Source organism: Arvicanthis niloticus, chromosome 1, assembly GCF_011762505.2.
Source record: "Arvicanthis niloticus isolate mArvNil1 chromosome 1, mArvNil1.pat.X, whole genome shotgun sequence".
In the NCBI taxonomy this organism is placed as follows: Eukaryota; Metazoa; Chordata; class Mammalia; order Rodentia; family Muridae; genus Arvicanthis; species Arvicanthis niloticus.
The window spans coordinates 94,382,798-94,401,199 of NC_047658.1; the positions used below are offsets into that span (position 1 = coordinate 94,382,798).

Consider the following 18,402-nt stretch of genomic DNA (forward strand, 5'->3'; position numbering starts at 1 on the left):
CCTGCTGCCTCATGCCCTGCTTCCCTACACAGCCTGCTTGGCCCTCCAACTCTTTCCTTTTGAAATGGAGGCTTCTATCTTGTTGCCCAGGTGGCTTTGAACTCAGCATCCTCCAGAGTAGCTTGGATTCCAGAGGTGAGCCATCACATCTAACTTCAAATTTTGTTCCCAGTCCTATCTGGAGCTGATACCCATGAAAGTACTAGATGTTACTGGTAGTATCAAAAGTGTCTTTGGGACACAAACTATCCTCTCTGCTTTTATCTTCCCACCCTCTCTTTTCTTTTTATATTTATTTATTTATTTATTTATTTATTTATTTATTTATTGGTTTTTCAAGACAGGGTTTCTCTGTATAGCCTTGGCTGTCCTGGAACTCACTCGGTAGACCAGGCTGGCCTCGAACTCAGAAATCTGCCTGCCTCTGCCTCCCAAGTGCTGGGATTAAAGACATGCGCCACCACTGCCCGGCTTAAATTTTTTAAAAGATTTTTCTTTTATGCATATGAGTACACTGTCTCTGCCTTCAGACACAACAAAAGAGGACATTGGATCCCATTACAGGTGGTTGTGAGCCATCATGTGGTTGCTGGGAATTGAACTCAGGACCTCTGGAAGAGCAGTCAGTGCTCTTAACTGTTGAGCCATCTCTCTGGCTCCTTTATTATTATTTAAAAAATTATATATAGTCTCACTATGCAGGCCTGCCTGGCCTTCAGCTTACAGAAATCCACCTGCTTCTGTCTCCCCAGTGCTGAGTGGCACCATGCCCAGTTAAAAATACCTAGAGAGATAGGCAAGATAGTACTGTAGTATTGTAGAGCGGATTTGACCTTGGGCTAGCTCCTCTCACACTACCAGTTGTCAGAAATGCTTCCTTACTGTATAACTTAGGCAAATCGGTCCTCTAAATTATCTTTTTTTGTTTGTTTGTTTTTTTCGAGACAGGGTTTCTCTGTGTAGCCCTGGCTGTCCTCTAAACTATCTTTAAGTGCGTGTGTAAAGTGAGGTCGTGATCCTTTGTGCTGAGCAAATGCGACCAAATGTGTAAAACAGCAAACTTACAAGGACAGGTACCCAAGCCAGGCACAGCAACTCGTGCCTACTCTCCAGATTTGGGGTGGGTGTGGGTGCAGAACTAGAACTAGGCTCACCACTGGTTCTAATAGTTTACATAGTGAGCCTCTGACTCAAGTCAGAAACAACAACGAAAGCGACAGATTGGGCGGTGGTGGATCTGGGCCTTACGCGGGGCAAACAGCAAGCTGTCTGGCAGGCCAGTGGACAGGAAGGCGACCCGAGAAAGAACGAAGAAGGAAAAAGGAGGGGAAAGCAGGGAGGAGGCAACAGGGCCCGCTTTCCAGGCGGGACGCCAGCGAGAGGCCCGGACCCGCGGGAGCGCACGTGGCCTACGGGGGCACAGCAATCTCCGTGGGGCGTCGAGATCCAGCAGCGGCGGAGCCCAGCTGAGGGTGGTTGGAACTGGGCTGCAGGGCCTTGAAGGCCGGGTTAGGCATGCTCTGTTGGTTAGGAGTTTCCGGGCAGCAGAGACTCCAAGGAGTCGGCTTCGGCTGCCCCTCCCGGGGCGGTTAGGGACCGAAGCCCAGGCCTCCGGCCTCTCCCATAGGGGCGGGGCCAGACCTGTGAGCCAATGAATGGCCGCCCCTGGGGCCCCGCCCCGCCCCCGCCTCCGGAGCCGCGGCCTTCGCAGAACACCCAACCGCCCCTCGCCCAGGCCCGGGGCCGCACGAGCACCGAACCTCGGGCTGGTGAGTGCGCACTCCACCCCAGGGCCTCAGCTCCAGCGGGCCTCCAGCCCATCCCTTGGCGCTCGGGTCGCCGACCCAAGGCTCCGGGGAGTGACTCAGCGCGAGGAGGGTGGCAACTCGCGGGAGCTGGAGATTCGAACTGTTCAGGGCCCTGAATGTCGGGATGAGTGGGGTGAACGGGTGTCTTCCGAGCTGGGCCCTGGGCAGTGCCGGAGCGTGGGGCTGGGTTAGGGTGGATGGGAGAGGACTAGACTCGGAGCCTGGGCAGGGCGGGGGAAGCCACGGCTGCACCGCCTTGTCTGGGCCGGGGCCACGGTGGGGGTGGGGGTGGGGGGCGGGTCCTGAGCCTCTGATCCAGCGCCCCGCCTCAGGACACCAAGATGCCTGGCGAACAGCAGGCAGAGGAGGAGGAGGAGGAAGAGATGCAGGAGGAGATGGTGCTGCTGGTGAAGGGTGAGGAGGAGGAGGGTGAGGAGAAGTATGAGGTGGTGAAACTCAAGATCCCCGTGGACAACAAGGAGGTACGTGTTACACCCTGATCCCACCCCCCACCCTCGAACCTGTGCCAGGTTCAACGTCCCTCAGACAGAAATCAGAAATCCTGCCCCCGCTTTTTCCTGGATCTTAGATCTAGAAACTCAGAATTGGCCCATCCTTGTGCCCACTGCCCCCGCCCCCGACCTGATTGGATACACGTTCGGCCCACTGTGAGAGCCAGACGCCATGCTGAGTGCTGCTTGAGACATCGTGCTGAGTGTTTCCAGTCTCCATGTAGCTTGATGTCTGTAAACTCACAATCCTGTGTCCTGAGTCCAGATAAGGAGTAGCAAAGGCCAGAGGTGAGGGAAGATGAGGTCAGGCAACCGTAACAACAGCTACCTACCTCTTGCATAGTTTATGGTGCGCCAGATGCTAGTCTAACCACCTCCAATCTGGTTTGTTGGTAGTATTGACTCCACTTTATAGGTGAGGAACTGAGTCTAAGACAGTTGGTAACTGACCTCAGTGACTGCCCCAGACAGAAAGAACCGCTGTCAGTGGGGAGCTAAGGGACAGTAGTTCCCTCTCACCGCAGCACAGTTCCAGGCTGGTTGGTTGGTGGACCGTGCTGGGAATCTGGGTTTTCTTCTGAAGGTTTTCAGGACATCAGAATGAGTTAAAGCTTGCCATTTGAGACCTTAGCTATCTCCAGCTGTTTTACTACTCAGAGCTGCCAGGGACCTGGGCTGTCCCTGCCTCAGTAGACTTGAGTTTAGGAGGGCTCTGGCTGCCTTGGGTCTTAGGGCCCACATCCCAGGGGATAAATTCTAGTTCCCCCTAGCGGACATGATGAGTTGTTTTTGGGAAGGAAACCTGCTCTCTAGGCAGCTTCCACTGTTGACTGTGAAGTCCTAATCTTTCTAGCCTTCTTGGCTTATCATCTCCACCCAGCCTGACTTTCAGACCCTGTGTACCCTTTGGTTTGAACATTAAGGACCTAGAGCTTGAGAGAGTAAGATGCACTTCCATTCCCATCACCTCCCTACCAGCTGACAAGTCTCTTGGCCTTGTTAATTTTCCTTGCAGTACTAAGGATTGAACCAAGGCTTTACACATCTGTACTATAGCCAAGCCCTTTTCTGTTGAGATAAGGTCTCAACCAAGTTGCACAGGTGGGCCTAGAACTTATTCTATAGTCTAGGTAGGCAATCCTTTGACCTTGGCTTTGGGATTTCAGGCCTAAGAAAAGCTACTTGGCTTCTTCTCTGTGCCTCAGTTTCCTCATTTGTAAAGAGAGAGCATAGCAGCACTTACCTCTTGGAGATGTAAGGATTGAGTGACTACATGAGTTAGAGCTATCTCTTGCACATAAGCAGTGTGTAAATATTTCCATTTTTTTTATTTGTGCATATAGGTGAGTGGTATATGTGAATGTGTGTACCTGTGCATGTGCCAAAGCTGGGTGGGGACAGCAGGTGCCTGCTCCATTACTGTCCACCTTATTCCCTTGACAGGGGTCTCTCACTGGACCTGGGGCTAGGCTAGTGGCCTGAAGTCCAACTGATCTTCCCATAGCCTCCTACCAGAGCACTGAGGGGTACAAGGCACACCTACCCGGGTTTTGTCCTTTTTTTTTTTTTTTTATGAATTATTTATTTATGTATATGAGTACACTGTAGCTGTCTTCGGGCACAGCAGAAGAAGGCATCAGATCCCATTACAGATGGTTTTGAGCCACCCTGTGATTGCTGGGAATTGAACTCAGCCAGTGCTCTTAACTGATGAGCCATCTCTCCAGCCTGTGTTAAGAGGAATCTTATTGTGTCTGTATATCCCTGGGTGGCCTATAACTTGCCTATGGATGGCCAGAAATCCACCTGCCTCTGCTTCCTGGTGTGTGCTACTATAGCTGGCTCCAACCATTATGTTTATTTGTTGTGTTCGTGAGTGTGTGCATGTGTCTGTAGCCACTCGGGTGGAGGTTAGAAGACACCTTCTGAGAGTCACTTCTCTTTTTCCACTGTGGGTTCCAGGGACAGACTTGGTTCTTCAGGGCTACCTGCTGACCCAACTTGCTGAATGCCCTGTTCATTTTTATCGGACTTTTTTAGGCTGATCTCAGGCACTGGACAGAGTGAGGGCAAACTACCTAGGCAGTGGGAAGAGTTCAGGAGCAGGTGTTCAGTGTGGACCTTGAAGGTTTGTGTGTGTGGGGGAGGAAGGGCAGGAGCAAAGGCTCACAGGAGGTAACGCTAGAAGGTTTCATTGGGGCCAGACTGTGAAAGGCTGTTAAGCAGGACAGGGTAGCAATTTGAGCATACTGTGTTCCATCTTGTGACATAGGAAGTCTTAAGCCAACTGATAAAAATTATTAGATTTTCTATTTAAAAGAACCCCTGGCAGGGGGCCAAGGATGTGTCAGTCCACAGCGTTCTTGCCTAGCATGCAGAAAGTCCTGCTCCCCAGCACCCCACAATCAGGCATGGTGGCATATGCTGTGGTCCCAGTACTAGGGAGGTAGAGGAGGGAAGATCAGAAGTTCAGGGTCGGGACCAGAGAAATGGCTCTGGAGTTGAGAGTACTTGCTGCTCTTCCAGAGGACCCAGGTTTGACTCCAGCGCCCACATGATGGCTCACAATACCTGTAACTCAAGTTCTGAGAGATCTAGTGCCCTCTTCTGGCCTCCAGGGACACTAAGTATGTAGTCAAAACATTCAAACACATCATGATTTTTTTTTTTTAAAGTTCCACGTTATCCTCAGTAATGTAGTGAGTTTGAGGCAAGCTTAGGCTACATGAAACCCTATCTCAAAAATAACAAAAGCCCCTAACCAACCAACCAACCAACCAACTAAAACCAAACCAAACCAAACGAAACGAAACCAAACCAAAAAAAAACCAACAACAACATTGGCTGCTAAGGTTAGTGGCCTGCTTTGAAGGAGCAGCAGCAGTGGAGAAAATGGTGTTTGGACACCCCACTGAAACAGCGGAAACCAAGGGATTAAGAGAAGGTTTATCGGGAAAGTCATCAAAGCTCCACTTGGCCAGACTGTAGAGTGTCAGGTAGCAAGAAGATCCTAGATCTACCGTTTACCAACTTTGCCTCAGCTTCTTCAGTAATAAGATCACTGAGTGTTCTGGGCATGGTGGTGTACACCTTTAATGCCAGCATTCAGGAGGCAGAGACAGGCCAGTGTCTGTGTGTTCAAGGCCAGCCTGGTCTACATATTGAGTTCTAGGACAGCAAAGACTTCATAGAGTCCCTGTCTCAAACAGATCAAAACATCAGTCTGGGATCTGAGTAAGTGGGTGGGTGGGTGGACCAGCTGGAGGTGATAGACAGACGGCACATTTGCCCTTTGCCAACAAAGTAGCACGATGATTGGCTGTGTGTCTTCCCTTATCCTCTTTTGTCCATGTCCATGATAATTATCTCAGAAGTGCCTTCCAGCCAGCATTGTGGTGTACACCTGTGATCCTCCCAGTTCTAGGGGGGCCAGGGCAGGAGGATTGCAAGTTCCAGGTCAACATGGTCTACATAGCAAGTGCCTGTCTGGGACATGGCATCCAGTACCAGTAGACTGTGATTGTTGCCTGTCGACAGCGGCTGTTCTTTGTCAAGAATAGACAAGGGGCTGTGCATGTAGCTCACCCACAGTAAAGCTGGCCTTACTGGGTGGTCCAGCCCCAGGACTGGAAGAAAATAGGCTTCACTGATGCTGCTCTCAGGAGTTTGGAGTAGTCTTTGTCTGCCTGTCAAACTCTGATCTGTCTGAATTTTCAATTATATTTATTTGTGTGAGTTTGAGTATCAGGTGCAGTGGGTACCATGTATGGAGTTACCATGACACCTATGGTAGCCAGAGGACAACTTTACAAAAGATGGTTCTTTCCTTCTACCAAGGTGGGTCTTAGGGATTAGACTCAAGTCATCAAGCTTAGCAACAAGTGCCCTCGACAGCTGGCACTTACCTCAGACACACCTGACCCTGAACCAAACTGTGTGGTTCAGTCAACAGACTCTGTCCACTGTGCACCCGCTCTCTCTGGTGTAGCTCTTCTCACCTGCAGACTACATGGCTTCACTTTACACTTGTTTATTGAGATCAGACCTCCTCAGTGTGGTGCTTAGACAGACCTGAACTTGTCATCTTCCTGCTTCAGCTTGCAGATTGCTGGGCTTGCAGGAGTGTGGATCACTGTCCAGCACAGGTATTTGGACTTAATGTTAAACATGCAGGCGGCTCATTGGGAACTTGATAAAGTTTTTGTTTCTGCAATGCTGAATTGAACGTAGGGTCTTGTGCATGTTGGGTATCACTGAGCTATATCACCAGCATAAGATGAAGATTTAAAAAAAAATCTTAAGCCAGGTAGTGGTGGCGCATGCCTTTATTCCCAGCATTTGGGAGGCAGAGGCAGGCGGATTTCTGAGTTCGAGGCCAGCCTGGTCTTCAGAGTGAGTTCCAGAACAGCCAGGGCTACACAGAAAAACCTTGCCTTGAAAAACAAAAAAAAAAAAAAAAAAAAAAAAATCTAAAGATTTATTTTCATTGCCAGGCAGTGGTGGCGCACGCCTTTTATCCCACTGCTTGGGAGGCAGAGGCAGGTGGATCTTTGAGTTTGAGGTCATCGTCTACTGGAACATAGTAAGTTTCACTTAGGACTACACAGAGAAACCCTGTCTTAAAGACAACAAGAAACAACAAAACCAAAAAGAGATTTATTTTTATGTGGACAAGTGTTTTGCTTGCATGTATGTATACATATATGCAGTTCCCACAGAGGCCAGAAGAGGGCGGTGGAACTCCTGTAACTGAAGTTTTAGATACTTTTGAACTACCAGGTGGGTTACAGGAACTCAGTCTAGGTCCTGTGCTACAGTGGCCAGCAGTCTTAACCACAGAGCAATCTCTTTAATCCCTAAAAGGAAGATTATGACACAGTAAATCTTTAGTGAGGCTTGAGATTCACGCTGTCCTTGAACCCTGTATAGCTTAAGAACTAGAATTCCTGATTCTCCTGCCTCTACCTTATAAGTGCTGAAATTACAGGCTTGGAGCTGGCTGGAACTCACTGTATAGTGGAGTCTGACCTTGAATTTCTGCCTTCTGCATCCACCACCTGAGTGCTGGATTACAGTTGCATGCCTCCATGGCTGGTTATGCAGGGCTGGAGAGTAGGCCTAGGGTTTCCTGTATGCTAAGTGACCACTCTGCCAGCTGGCCTACATCCCCAACCTGAGATTGTGTATTTTTCACAAGTGCCCAGTGACTCTGATGTGGCTAGACTTGCAGTGAGGAGCTCCCTCTTGGGGAAAAGATGAAGATTTGACAAAGGCTTTGGGCCGAGATAAGCTGTCCATGTGACTTCACACCCACGGCTAGGGCTGCATCGTGACTAAGAATGACGGACTTGAGTTCGGTCCTTGGTTCTGCCATTTGTTAGCTGTGTGGCCTTGGGTGATCAGTTGATGTCTGTGTCTTATTTCTTCATTCATGACAGGGCTGGAGAACTTAACACAAAGGGTTGTGAAATTTTCATTTGCTTATTCTGAGACAGGGTCTCACTGTATAGCCCAGGCTGGCTTCAAGCTCATGATCTTCTTGCCTCAGCTACTCAAATGCTAGGATGCTAGTCACTACCCCAGCCTTAATCATGTCTGGGGGAGCTAGACTCCAACCATTACTAAGATTCCTCTCCAGGTGCCCACGGCCCCTCCTCGTGGGCTGGAGACAAGGATGACGACTAATGGGAAGGACTTTTTTCTCATAAGTCAGAAGCTAGTGTGAGGAGGCCCCCAGGCTGGGCAGTGACAACTTAGGGAAGGGTGACAACTGGGGGAGGGTCTAAAAGAAAGGTCCTCTCCACTATGGTGTTGAACAGACTCGGTGATGACACAACCAGGGCAAGGGAGGAAGTGTGGCCTTGGAGAACTTCAGACGGACTTCCCACAATATTACTTTAATATGGAGGCTTTCTTGGAGAAAGACAGGACTTAGAGGAGCTTCTGTCCTGACCTGCTGTGAGTTCAGGGGAGAGTGGCGCCTTCTCATGCTTTGTCAACTCAGTTTCTCTAAGCCTTGGTATTCTCTGCTGTCTGGAGATAACCCTGTGATCCCTGTACTCAGCAGGTGGAGGTAGAGGATTTCAAGTTCCAGGCTAGCCTGGGCTATATGACAAGGTAAGAAACTCTGAAAGCAAAACAAAACAAAAAAGCAAAAACAAAATAACCCTGTGTAGTGGAACACACGTGTAATCTAGCAGTCGGGAGGCAGAGGCTGGATTGTCTATAAGTATGAGGCTAACCTGAGCTACACATGAGGATACTGTCCCACCTGACTGAAGGATGTCAGGAAGACTTAACTGTGGTGGCATACATAAAGCAATACCATCAAAGCCTGACATGGGGAGCTTCATCATCAAAGGTCAAGACATACACACCCTGCCACGGATGTTGGAAACCTTAAATGGGTGTGTGTACATACATATTTTAATTAGGTTGTTGAGACAGGTTCTTGCTATATTCTCTAAGCTTGTTGAGAACTTGTGATCCTCTTGAGTGCTGGGATTATATGTGTGCTCTCATACCTAGCCTATGCTTTTCCTTTAGGTATATATCTATAATATAATTTAACTTCTAAATTAGGCACAGTAAGAGCTTAACAATAATAAAATAGAACCAGAACAATATGCTATAATAAAAGTTGTTTTAAACTTACAAATTGTTTATTTCTGGAATCTTCCATTTAATATTTTCAGACTATGACAGCTGGCAGCTGAAACAGGAAAATCAAGCCACAGTTAAAGGAAGACTATTGTTATTATTAAAAGCAGAGCTCTCTTGGATGATTGCTAATTTCCCAAATTGTCATGTCTTCTAGTTCAAAGCCACTTTTTTTTTTTTTTTGTTGTTTTTTTTTTTCGAGACAGGGTTTCTCTGTGTAGTACTGGCTGTCCTGGAACTCACTTTGTAGACCAGGCTGGCCTCGAACTCAGAAATCCGCCTGCCTCTGCCTCCCAAGTGCTGGGATTAAAGGTGTGCGCCATCACCGCCCGGCGCCACTTTCTTTTTTGATTTATTTTTTGTTTTGATTTGAGATAGGTTCTCACTGTGCAATCCTGGCTGGTCTGAACTCTTTGTAGACAAGGTTGTCCTTAAATCCACAAGAGATGTGCCTACCTCTGTCTGCTGAGTGCAGAGATTAAAGCCATGTGCCACCCTATCTGGCCCCAGAGTCAGTTTATGACAAAGGGCTGATGGCCTTCAAGGTGCTCTACTACAGCTTCTGAAAGGGAAGGCCCTGTTCTTTGTCACTTACAGTTTCTTACGGTGTTTCCTCCTCTGTAAAAGGAAGGTGTGGGACTGAATACAAGGCAGCATGTGTCTTGTCCTGTGTGTCAGGTGATTGTTTGGTCATGAATTAATGGGTTTTGTGTGTGTGTGTGTTTATTTTTAAAGATAAGAGTCTTTGGTGTGTGTTTATTTTTAAAGACAGGGTCTTTGTAATCCTGACTGTCCTGAAATTTGCTATGTAAACCAGGCTAGCCTTGAACTCACAGAGATCCATCTGCTTCTGCCTTCCAAGTACTAGGATTAAAGTTCTGCACCATCAAGCCCAGAATGAATTAATTTTCTTAACTGCTTGGTTCCCAGTACTCGTTAGTTTTTCTAGGGGATCACTCCACTGCCCACTCCACCCCGATCCATCTCTCCTAGTCTCCTCCCCATCAAGAAGGAAACTAAACCTCATTCACAAACTTCCTTTATGGATAGAAAGTTGTGCCATGCTCTCAGCTGTCTACACATGGTTTTTGTCCTGTTACTAGAAGAGGGTAATGTGCCTTTAATACTCTTTACTCTTTAATTCCAAATGTTGCCCCTTCACCTCCTTCTTACACGGCATTCTTTCCTTTTCCTGAGTTTAGAAGTCCAGGCTGACTCATTTCAAGCTTCAGAACTTCAGGTCTCAGAGCAACATTTGGCTTTTTCTCCACAGCTAAAGAAAGTGCTTGGTTGAAAACGTGAAGAGTCTGGGCCTGGCCAAGCTGCCCCTGTCCTGGCTTCTGCCCACACTTGCCAACTTGCTGCTCTAGTTTCCTTCTGCAGTTCCCTGCGAGACCTCCCCAGTCTCTAGGCATTTAAAGGCTGAAAACCTCTCATCACCAGCCTGGCTCCTTCCTGGGTTCCACACAGCCCCAAGCAGATGATGGTCCTCCTCCTCCTCTTCTTCCTCCTCCTTTTTTTTTTAAAGATTTATTTATCATGCATGAATACAGCGTTCTGCCTCCATGTGCGCCTGCAGGCCAGAAGAGGGCACCAGATGTCATTATAGTGGTTGTGAGCCACCATGTGGGTTGCCTGGACTTGAACTCAGGACTCTGGAAGGATTCTTTGAGCCATTTCTCCAGCCCCAGATCTTATTTCCTACCTGGTTCCCCTCTGTACATGGCAACTCCCATCTGTGAAGTTTCTGAACCTAAACTTACTTAGTTACTTGGGGCCAGGCATGGTGGCCCACACCGTAATCCAAGGAGAGGCAGAGGCAAGCAGGTCTAACTAACCCATAGTCATTTTGAGTCTTCATTACTTTGAGGCCAATTTGTTGCCATCTTTTATCTCAACTGGTAAAGTGGAGAGAGAAACAAACCAACATCTCACTGGCTCCACTCTACTTGCTTCCTGGGCTTAGGCCAGGTCTTCTGTCAGATGAGTGCAGTAGCCTCCTCACCGGGCTCCTGCTTCCGTCTTTTCTTCTTCGTTTGGGTTCCCAAAGAGTCTTTTAAAATGTGTGACCGTCACTTTCCTGATCAAAATTCTCAGAAAGCCCTCATAGTGACTCTCCATGTCATTTACACTAACAGCCAAAGTCTTCCTTCCCAGGTCCTTAAATAAGACCCTCCTGTTACCTTCCCCCTGATAACTTACCGATCACAAGGCGTCTTCCTAGCCCTACGTAAATCTGCAGCATTCCAGCCATACCAGCAATTAACCCATTACTCTTGTAAGTAGGATTCCTCCAGGGTTCAGTCCTCACAGGGCTGAGAAAATTAGTAGGCAAGCTCTGACCCTGCTATATTACCAGCCCTCTGTTTTGAGACAGGGTCATTGTATGTACCCCAGGCTGGCCTGGATCGCCTGATCCTCCTATCTCACCTCTACAGTGCCAGTGTTACGGACATCTGGCCCTTTTTATCTAATGTCAAATTCCCAGTGTCTCTAACTCTATAACCTAGGACGTGCCCAATAAATTTTGTGAATTAATATAGATAACTATAATGTCACCTGGTATTGTGAAATATTAAGTCATGTAAGTCATCACGGAGGCAGGCACAGTTCCATTTTTTCACGGATGGAGGAACTGAGGCTCAAAGAGTTTGCAGTGTGCGGGAGACCGAAGTTTCCGCTTGGGCCTCCATGCTGACCTGTCCTCCATTTCCCTGCAGGTTGCCAGCCAGATGCCAGCACCGTCGGCCGACCCGGCGCGCCCCCACGCGTGCCCGGACTGCGGCCGCGCCTTTGCGCGCCGCTCCACACTAGCCAAACATGCGCGCACGCACACGGGCGAGCGTCCCTTTGCATGCACGGAGTGTGGCCGGTGCTTCTCGCAGAAGTCGGCGCTGACCAAGCACGGCCGCACGCACACGGGCGAGCGACCCTACCAGTGCCCAGAATGCGACAAGCGCTTCTCTGCCGCCTCGAACCTGCGGCAGCACCGGCGGCGTCACACGGGCGAAAAGCCGTACGCATGCGCACACTGCGGCCGGCGCTTTGCGCAGAGCTCCAATTACGCGCAGCATCTGCGCGTGCACACGGGCGAGAAGCCTTACGCGTGCCCGGACTGCGGACGAGCCTTCGGCGGAAGTTCGTGCCTGGCGCGCCACCGACGCACGCACACGGGCGAGCGCCCGTACGCATGCGCCGACTGCGGCACGCGCTTCGCTCAGAGCTCGGCGCTGGCCAAGCACCGGCGCGTGCACACGGGCGAGAAGCCGCACCGCTGCGCCGTGTGCGGCCGGCGCTTCGGCCACCGTTCCAACCTGGCGGAGCATGCGCGCACGCATACGGGCGAGCGGCCCTACCCGTGCACGGAGTGCGGCCGGCGCTTCCGCCTCAGCTCACATTTCATCCGCCACCGTCGCGCGCACATGCGGCGCCGCCTCTACATCTGTGCGGGCTGCGGCCGAGACTTCAAGCTACCCGCCAGTGCCACAGCCGCCACGCCCACCGAGCGCTGCCCGGAGTGCGAGGGCAGCTGAGTCACGGCGGGGCAGCGAGGGGCACTTGGGACTTGCACCTGAATTGTTCCTTCCATGTCTGCACCTGGGTCGGGGTGCTCTGGGACTGGGCGATAGGGAGTGCCCTACCGGGGTCCCTAGAACCATGCCTCGTCCCCAACTACATTCCCTTGGCCCTTCTGAGTGAATAAAGTATTCTATCCTCACCTCACGATGCCTGTAAGTGAGGTGGGTGGGAAGGGGAACACTAGGTATGGAACCAGATGGGATATAAAATAGCCTGGGATAGGGAGACACACCTAGCTGGCTATCCCTCAATCTCAGTTCTGAAAAGAGCCATGAACAGAACTTGTTCTTGACTAGATGATCGTGTTTTGCAGTCTTTGAGGGTCGGTGTGGCAAAGGAGAGAAATGGGGCTATGTAAATAGATTTAAAAACTTCCTTATGTACTTAGCGCACCACCATTTAATTAACCCTAAGCTGCCTCCTGAATCCTAAGGTTGCAAATATGCACCATCACAGCTAGTTTCAAACCTCATTTTATGTCCACTTTTGCAGACAGCTAGTGAATCGTACAGCAGGAACTGAATTGTACCATTCGTCAAGGAAACTGATGATCACAGAATTTAAATTAAAAAAAAAAAAAAGCCACTTGCCAAGGATCTGGGTCCATCCTAAGCACCTACATGGCTTAACAGCCATCCATAACTTCAGTTCTAGGGGACCCAAAGCCCTGACGTCTGACATGGTACACAGACACACAGTGGCAAAACATACACATAAAAAAAAAAAAATAGTTTTGGTTTGTAGCCCAAGCCATCCTCAAACTTAAGTCTGTCTCAGCCTCTTTAACCCTGGGGTTACAGGTGCTACACCTAAGCATGCCCCAAAGTAATTTCCATGTGGATCACTGGGATAGTGTGGGTCACTGGTCTTGATGGCAAGTACTTTACTTGATGAGCCATCTTGTAAGCCTGGAAGCACTGTTTCTGTTTTTAAATTAATAAGTGTGTCGATTTGTGCATACTTGAATGCAGGTGCCAGTCAAATTGGGAAGATGGAGTAAGATTTAGAGGTAGTGTTTATGCAATTCTAAGCTGCCTGATGGGGGTACTGGCAACAAGACTTCAGCCCTCTGCAAGAGCATTAAGTGTGTGCTGCACGCCTTTAATCTCAGCACTTGGGAGGCAGATGGCTGAGTGCAAGGCCAACCTGGCCTACACAGCAAGTTCCAGGTTAGCTAACAAAGAGGCCTTGTCTCAACAGACAAAAAAAGGCAGCAAATCCACTGAACTGCTGAACCATCTCTCCCGCCCCCAGAAGCCATGTTTTAAGATTTGTCTAGGTGAAGGAAAGGGGGCTGAAGCTCCATAGACAAATCAGGGGCTGCAGATTAAATACAGGGACAAGGGAGGGAATAAAATGTTATAGCATTCAGTGGTGGGAACGTAAAAGTAAGCCATTTTTAATCTGATGAATTCTTTACCCTGGGAAGCATGAGGGGTCATCAGAGAAGGGGGCAGACGTCACCACACTGCCACCGCTGGTTTCTCGACAGCCCCTCACTTTTTGGGAGGCAGTCTTAGGTGTCTCAGGGGACGCCATGTGCTGACACACATCAACTGTTCATTCAACCATCATCTGATAAGGAAGCACAGAAACTGGCCAGGTAAGAGAGGTGGGTGGTCTTTACTTGTACAAGGGGACCAAGGAAAGGAAGGTGTATTCTGCACACATCAAAGACTTGTGGCCCAAATTTACTTCTTGCTCTCTGCTTCTGCAAACTTTAAGTTGAAAAGGCAAACCAGCAACTGTTAGTTACACTGGACAGAACCCTGCTTCTCTGCAGGATTTGAGTTATTCTAGTTACTCAAGAAAAATCCAGATGGTGTTGCCTTAAGTCATTTTATTGAGAGAAAAAAAAAAACAAAACAAAACACTTGGGCCTGGACCTGTGATTTAATAAGACCAGATTAGCACTGTGTTTCTAGGTGGAAGCCTGGTTTCTCAACTCAGAGGCAGGGTCTTCAGCCTGCACAGTCTGGTTTTCAGAGATGGTCCCACGGGGCAAGTCTGTGTACTTGCAGGCAGAACCTCGGGACAGATGGACTGGGTATCGTTGGCGGTTGGTGTCCATTTTGGAGATTACTGCTTGAGGTAAATCCACATGACAGCGGGCTGCTAACGCTACTAGGTAGATGAGGACATCACTAAGCTCCTCTTGAAGGGCTGCTCGCTCCTTTGGCAGCCATGCTTGAGGACCAGGCTCTGCATCAGACTTCCACTGACTAGAGAGAGAACAGGACAGACACACCAGCTGGCTAGGTTAGTGGGCCTGTCTATAAAGTTTCACATGACCACAGCCCAGAAAATCCCCCCAAGGTCAATCTACATGCCCGGGTCCTGGGTAGGGCCAGGTGGGAAAGGGACTTTAACAGATAACAGCCAGGCTCCCATGACTCTCCTTAAGCCACGAGTGACCAAGAGAACACTTGCTCAGACACTCTGGTCGAGGTCCAGTTCTACTTTTCACCCAGCAGCTGCCACTGCAAAGCAAACCCCAGACCTGAGCCAGTGCAGGAATTCACTTACCTCTGTTAACTCCTCACTAACCACACTCCTCTCCCACTCGAAGCCACCATTACCTCTTCTGTTTGTGCTCACTCCCCCTCCTCCTATGAGAACTACCCCCCATCCTCCTAGAGTTCCCCTCTTGATCTTAGGTCTCAATTCAGAGGTTGCCATCTCAGAAACCTTTACTTTCTCATCTTGTGTTATTCTCCCCGTTCACTCCCAAGACAGGCTCCTATATAGCTCAGGTTTCAGAGTCTCCACGTGGCCAAGGATGAACACCCAATCCCCCTGCCTCTGCCTCTGAAGCCATGGGCTTACATCACACACCACCACATTTGACTTGATTTTCCCTTAACCTTTGTCACAGTTCCTGAGAACTTACAATTGTGTCATCAGTCTCCTTCCACCTGGAATGGAGGCTCTCTGGTCCACGGCCCCATCTTTTGGTTCCAGATGACCTAGCTCACAACTGAAGCTAATTCATCTGTAAAAAAGGAACGGCCCACCCTCGGATGCATCTTGTATGCCCTCTATCCTTCATCCCACAATGGTTGGCCAGATTTAGGTCCACACCAGCCTGCTCACTAGACTGCTCTAATCCATTCTCTCAGGCATCCAATCTGCCCTGCAGGCACAGAGATCTTTCTGCTCCTCAGGTTAGATCAGGCCTTCTGCCTGAACTCCAGCACCTTTTTGCTCCAATCTTATCAGTCTGTGTTTGCCTCCCCTCTATCTTCCACAGTTCTATCTTCTACATGATGCCTAAGATGGGCCAGATACTTGGCATACATACAAAATGCACTCTCTTTCTTGGAAGAGCTAATTTTGAATTGGATTCTCTCAGAATTTAACTTGCCCTTTCTCGCCTCACTATTTGTTTAAGAGCCAGATTTATTTATTCTGCAGATATATGTAAGCACCTGTTTGCACATGTACTATGTATATGCAGGAGCCTCCAAGGGCAGAAGAGAGTTGTCAGATCTCCTGAAACTGGAGCTATGGGAGGTTGTGACCTGGCACAGGGGTGCTGGGAACTGAACTCAACTCTTCTGCAAGAGCAGTAAGTACTCTTAAGCACTGAGACATCTCAGCAGCCCCCACACCATCTTTGTAAACAAAATCCCCTGTCTGGCAGGGAGTAAGGCCACCTTTTAAAATTCCTCATTTCAGTTTTACACAGAGGGAAGATGCTGGTGACAACTGTCCAACTCCCCCAACCCCACATACCTTCTTTTTTCCTTCGAAAAGGGTTTCTCTGTGTACCCCTGGCTGTCCTGAAACTCACACTGTAGACCAGGCTGGCCTCAAACGTACATATCCACCTGCCTGCCTCCTGCATGCTGGGATCAAAGTCATGCACCACCAGAGCCCTGCTGACAACTGTTCTTAGTCCTAGGTCTGCCTCACTGTCTCTGCACTTTCACTCTCTCCTTGGAAACTAGTCCCAGCACCCTACAGGTGCTGAGTTTTTGAGGCTCAAACAACCCCCCCCCCAATCCCCAATGAGCCTCTTCCAGGAAGCCTCCCAGCTACTCACAAGAGTTCTGCCAGCTCGCCCACTTCTCCCACCAAGGCTAGGAGCAGGTTCCGAGGCTGGTGGAACTGCTCCCAGTCCCGCTCAGCAGCAAACTCTGCATGGAGGCGTCGGCTGGAATAAAGTAAAGGGTGAAGGTTCAAGTCTCAGGGTTAGAGGACAAGATGCAGGTACCTGGCACACATCTAGAAGGGGCATGGGACAGCCAAACGTCTTGGATGTCCTTAACTTACTACCTTTTTTTTTTTTTTTAAAAAAGATTTATTTATTATATGTGATTACACTATTGCTATCTTCAGACACATCAGAAGAGGGCATCGGATCCCATTACAGATGGTTATGAGCCACCATGTGGTTGATGGGAATTGAACTCAGGCCCTCTGGAAGAGCAGTCAGTGCTCTTAGCTGCTGAGCCATCTCTCCAGCCCAACTTACTACCTTTTAACAAGACTTTCTTATCGTCAGGAAATGAACGTCCCCCGCACAGATCTTAACCTCAAGCCAAATTTAGCAACAGCCTTTATTCCATTTTTCTACTGCTACTTCCGGTACTCCATCCACCCTAACGGCCCTATCTCCGCACACCTAGGTCTAGTTAAATCACAGGATGCAGTTTTGAGACACTGCCCACCAGGGCCTTCCTTGACATCTGCAAGAAAAAACAAACTTTCTATACTTCAGCTTCCCCTATCCAACTACCCATCACTCCTGGGGTGCAGGGGCACTATCAGACAGACCTTTTTTCTCTCCCCAAAGTTGTATTAAAGAAAGGTACTTACATGCCCGGGGGCGTCACCCAATTTCCCCGGCCTCAGGTGTGCACTGTGCACATAAGGCTTAGCTAAGTTCTCCAGAGGTCCGCCAGGAGGACCCGGATGAACTCCAGCATGTTGTTCTTGTGGACCACGTGGAGGGACCCTCCTCATTACAACAAAAAGGTCAATTTCTCCACCCGAGGACGGACAAGGACTGCTTACATGTCCTCAAGCGTGGGCTCCGGGCTGAATCTGAACGGGCCGGCAGCAGCAGAGTCTTCTTGCCCCACATCACCGCGCTCACCGTCACCAGCGGTGGACATTCCGCTCACCAGTCTCAGCCGCGCGGGAGCAAACCCCGCGCCACGCTCGGAGCCGCCTCCTGGGTTCTGGGTCCTGGGTTCGGACCAATCACGGTTTCTCAGTGCGTTCCCGGGGCGGGGCCGGAGGATGACCCAATCATATGCAAGGATTTTTGCTACGGCCTGGCCCTTCTCCAGCCTGGACCAATCAGAAAGGAGCTTCAAATGTGTTTTCTCTCTGTCCGCCTCGACTTCTTCCGTCCAGGTGAAACTTCTTAAAGGGAAAGGTACAGATTCAACTGGGAAAGATACTGGAGCAGAAAACCTAATGCGACGTTGCTTGCTTAATGGGCGCCAGATGGCGCCAAAGTGAAATGGCAGGAGCAGAGGAGGCGGGTCCAGTGAGAGCAAAAACCCCACAAGTGAAGGACCCAGAGTGTGCGCAGTTATTTCACGTGGATAGTCTTCACACAGTTTGAAAGAGGTTGATGAGAAAAAGTGCAGCCTTCCAGAGAGGAGGAGGACCCAGGCTTTGTAACCCATTTCAGCGTGCTACCCCAGTGGATTCCAGTGATTGGAAGCAATCCTACAGGGAGAGGAAGGCGTTCCTCCTCTTTACCTGCAGCATAGAATACATGACACTGAAATTTGTGGCAGGTAGACAGGGTATGGCCTCTGCCCCACCGGTCACTATCACAGCCTTACACAATGCGAAGAGGACACCAAACTCGTTTACATTGGCTA

The 18,402-nt window shown here is 49.5% G+C and overlaps 2 protein-coding genes across 5 annotated transcripts; one reads left to right on the plus strand and one right to left on the minus strand.

Annotated features, from left to right (window-relative positions):
• Positions 1-1,387: 1,387 nt before the first annotated feature.
• Positions 1,388-12,698, plus strand: Znf771 (zinc finger protein 771). Of its 4 annotated transcripts, none has more exons than XM_034505962.2 (3): positions 1,388-1,769; positions 2,141-2,290; positions 11,701-12,698. In XM_034505962.2, the coding sequence occupies exons 1-3, from the start codon at positions 1,656-1,658 to the stop codon at positions 12,511-12,513; spliced, it is 1,077 nt and encodes a 358-aa protein (XP_034361853.1). In that variant the 5' UTR covers positions 1,388-1,655; the 3' UTR covers positions 12,514-12,698. The 4 variants fall into 4 exon arrangements, with proteins under 4 accessions (XP_034361853.1, XP_034361862.1, XP_034361871.1 ...); XM_034505971.2 differs by having other exon boundaries at positions 1,643-1,769; positions 2,128-2,290; XM_034505980.2 differs by lacking the exon at positions 1,388-1,769 and adding an exon at positions 2,398-2,608 and having other exon boundaries at positions 2,152-2,290.
• A 1,684-nt stretch (positions 12,699-14,382) lies between these two features.
• On the minus strand, positions 14,383-17,770 carry Dctpp1 (dCTP pyrophosphatase 1). Its single transcript, XM_034506003.2, has 3 exons — positions 17,579-17,770; positions 16,605-16,715; positions 14,383-14,781 (listed from the first exon to the last, which is right to left on the minus strand). The coding sequence occupies exons 1-3, from the start codon at positions 17,677-17,679 to the stop codon at positions 14,481-14,483; spliced, it is 513 nt and encodes a 170-aa protein (XP_034361894.1). The 5' UTR covers positions 17,680-17,770; the 3' UTR covers positions 14,383-14,480.
• Positions 17,771-18,402: the final 632 nt, after the last annotated feature.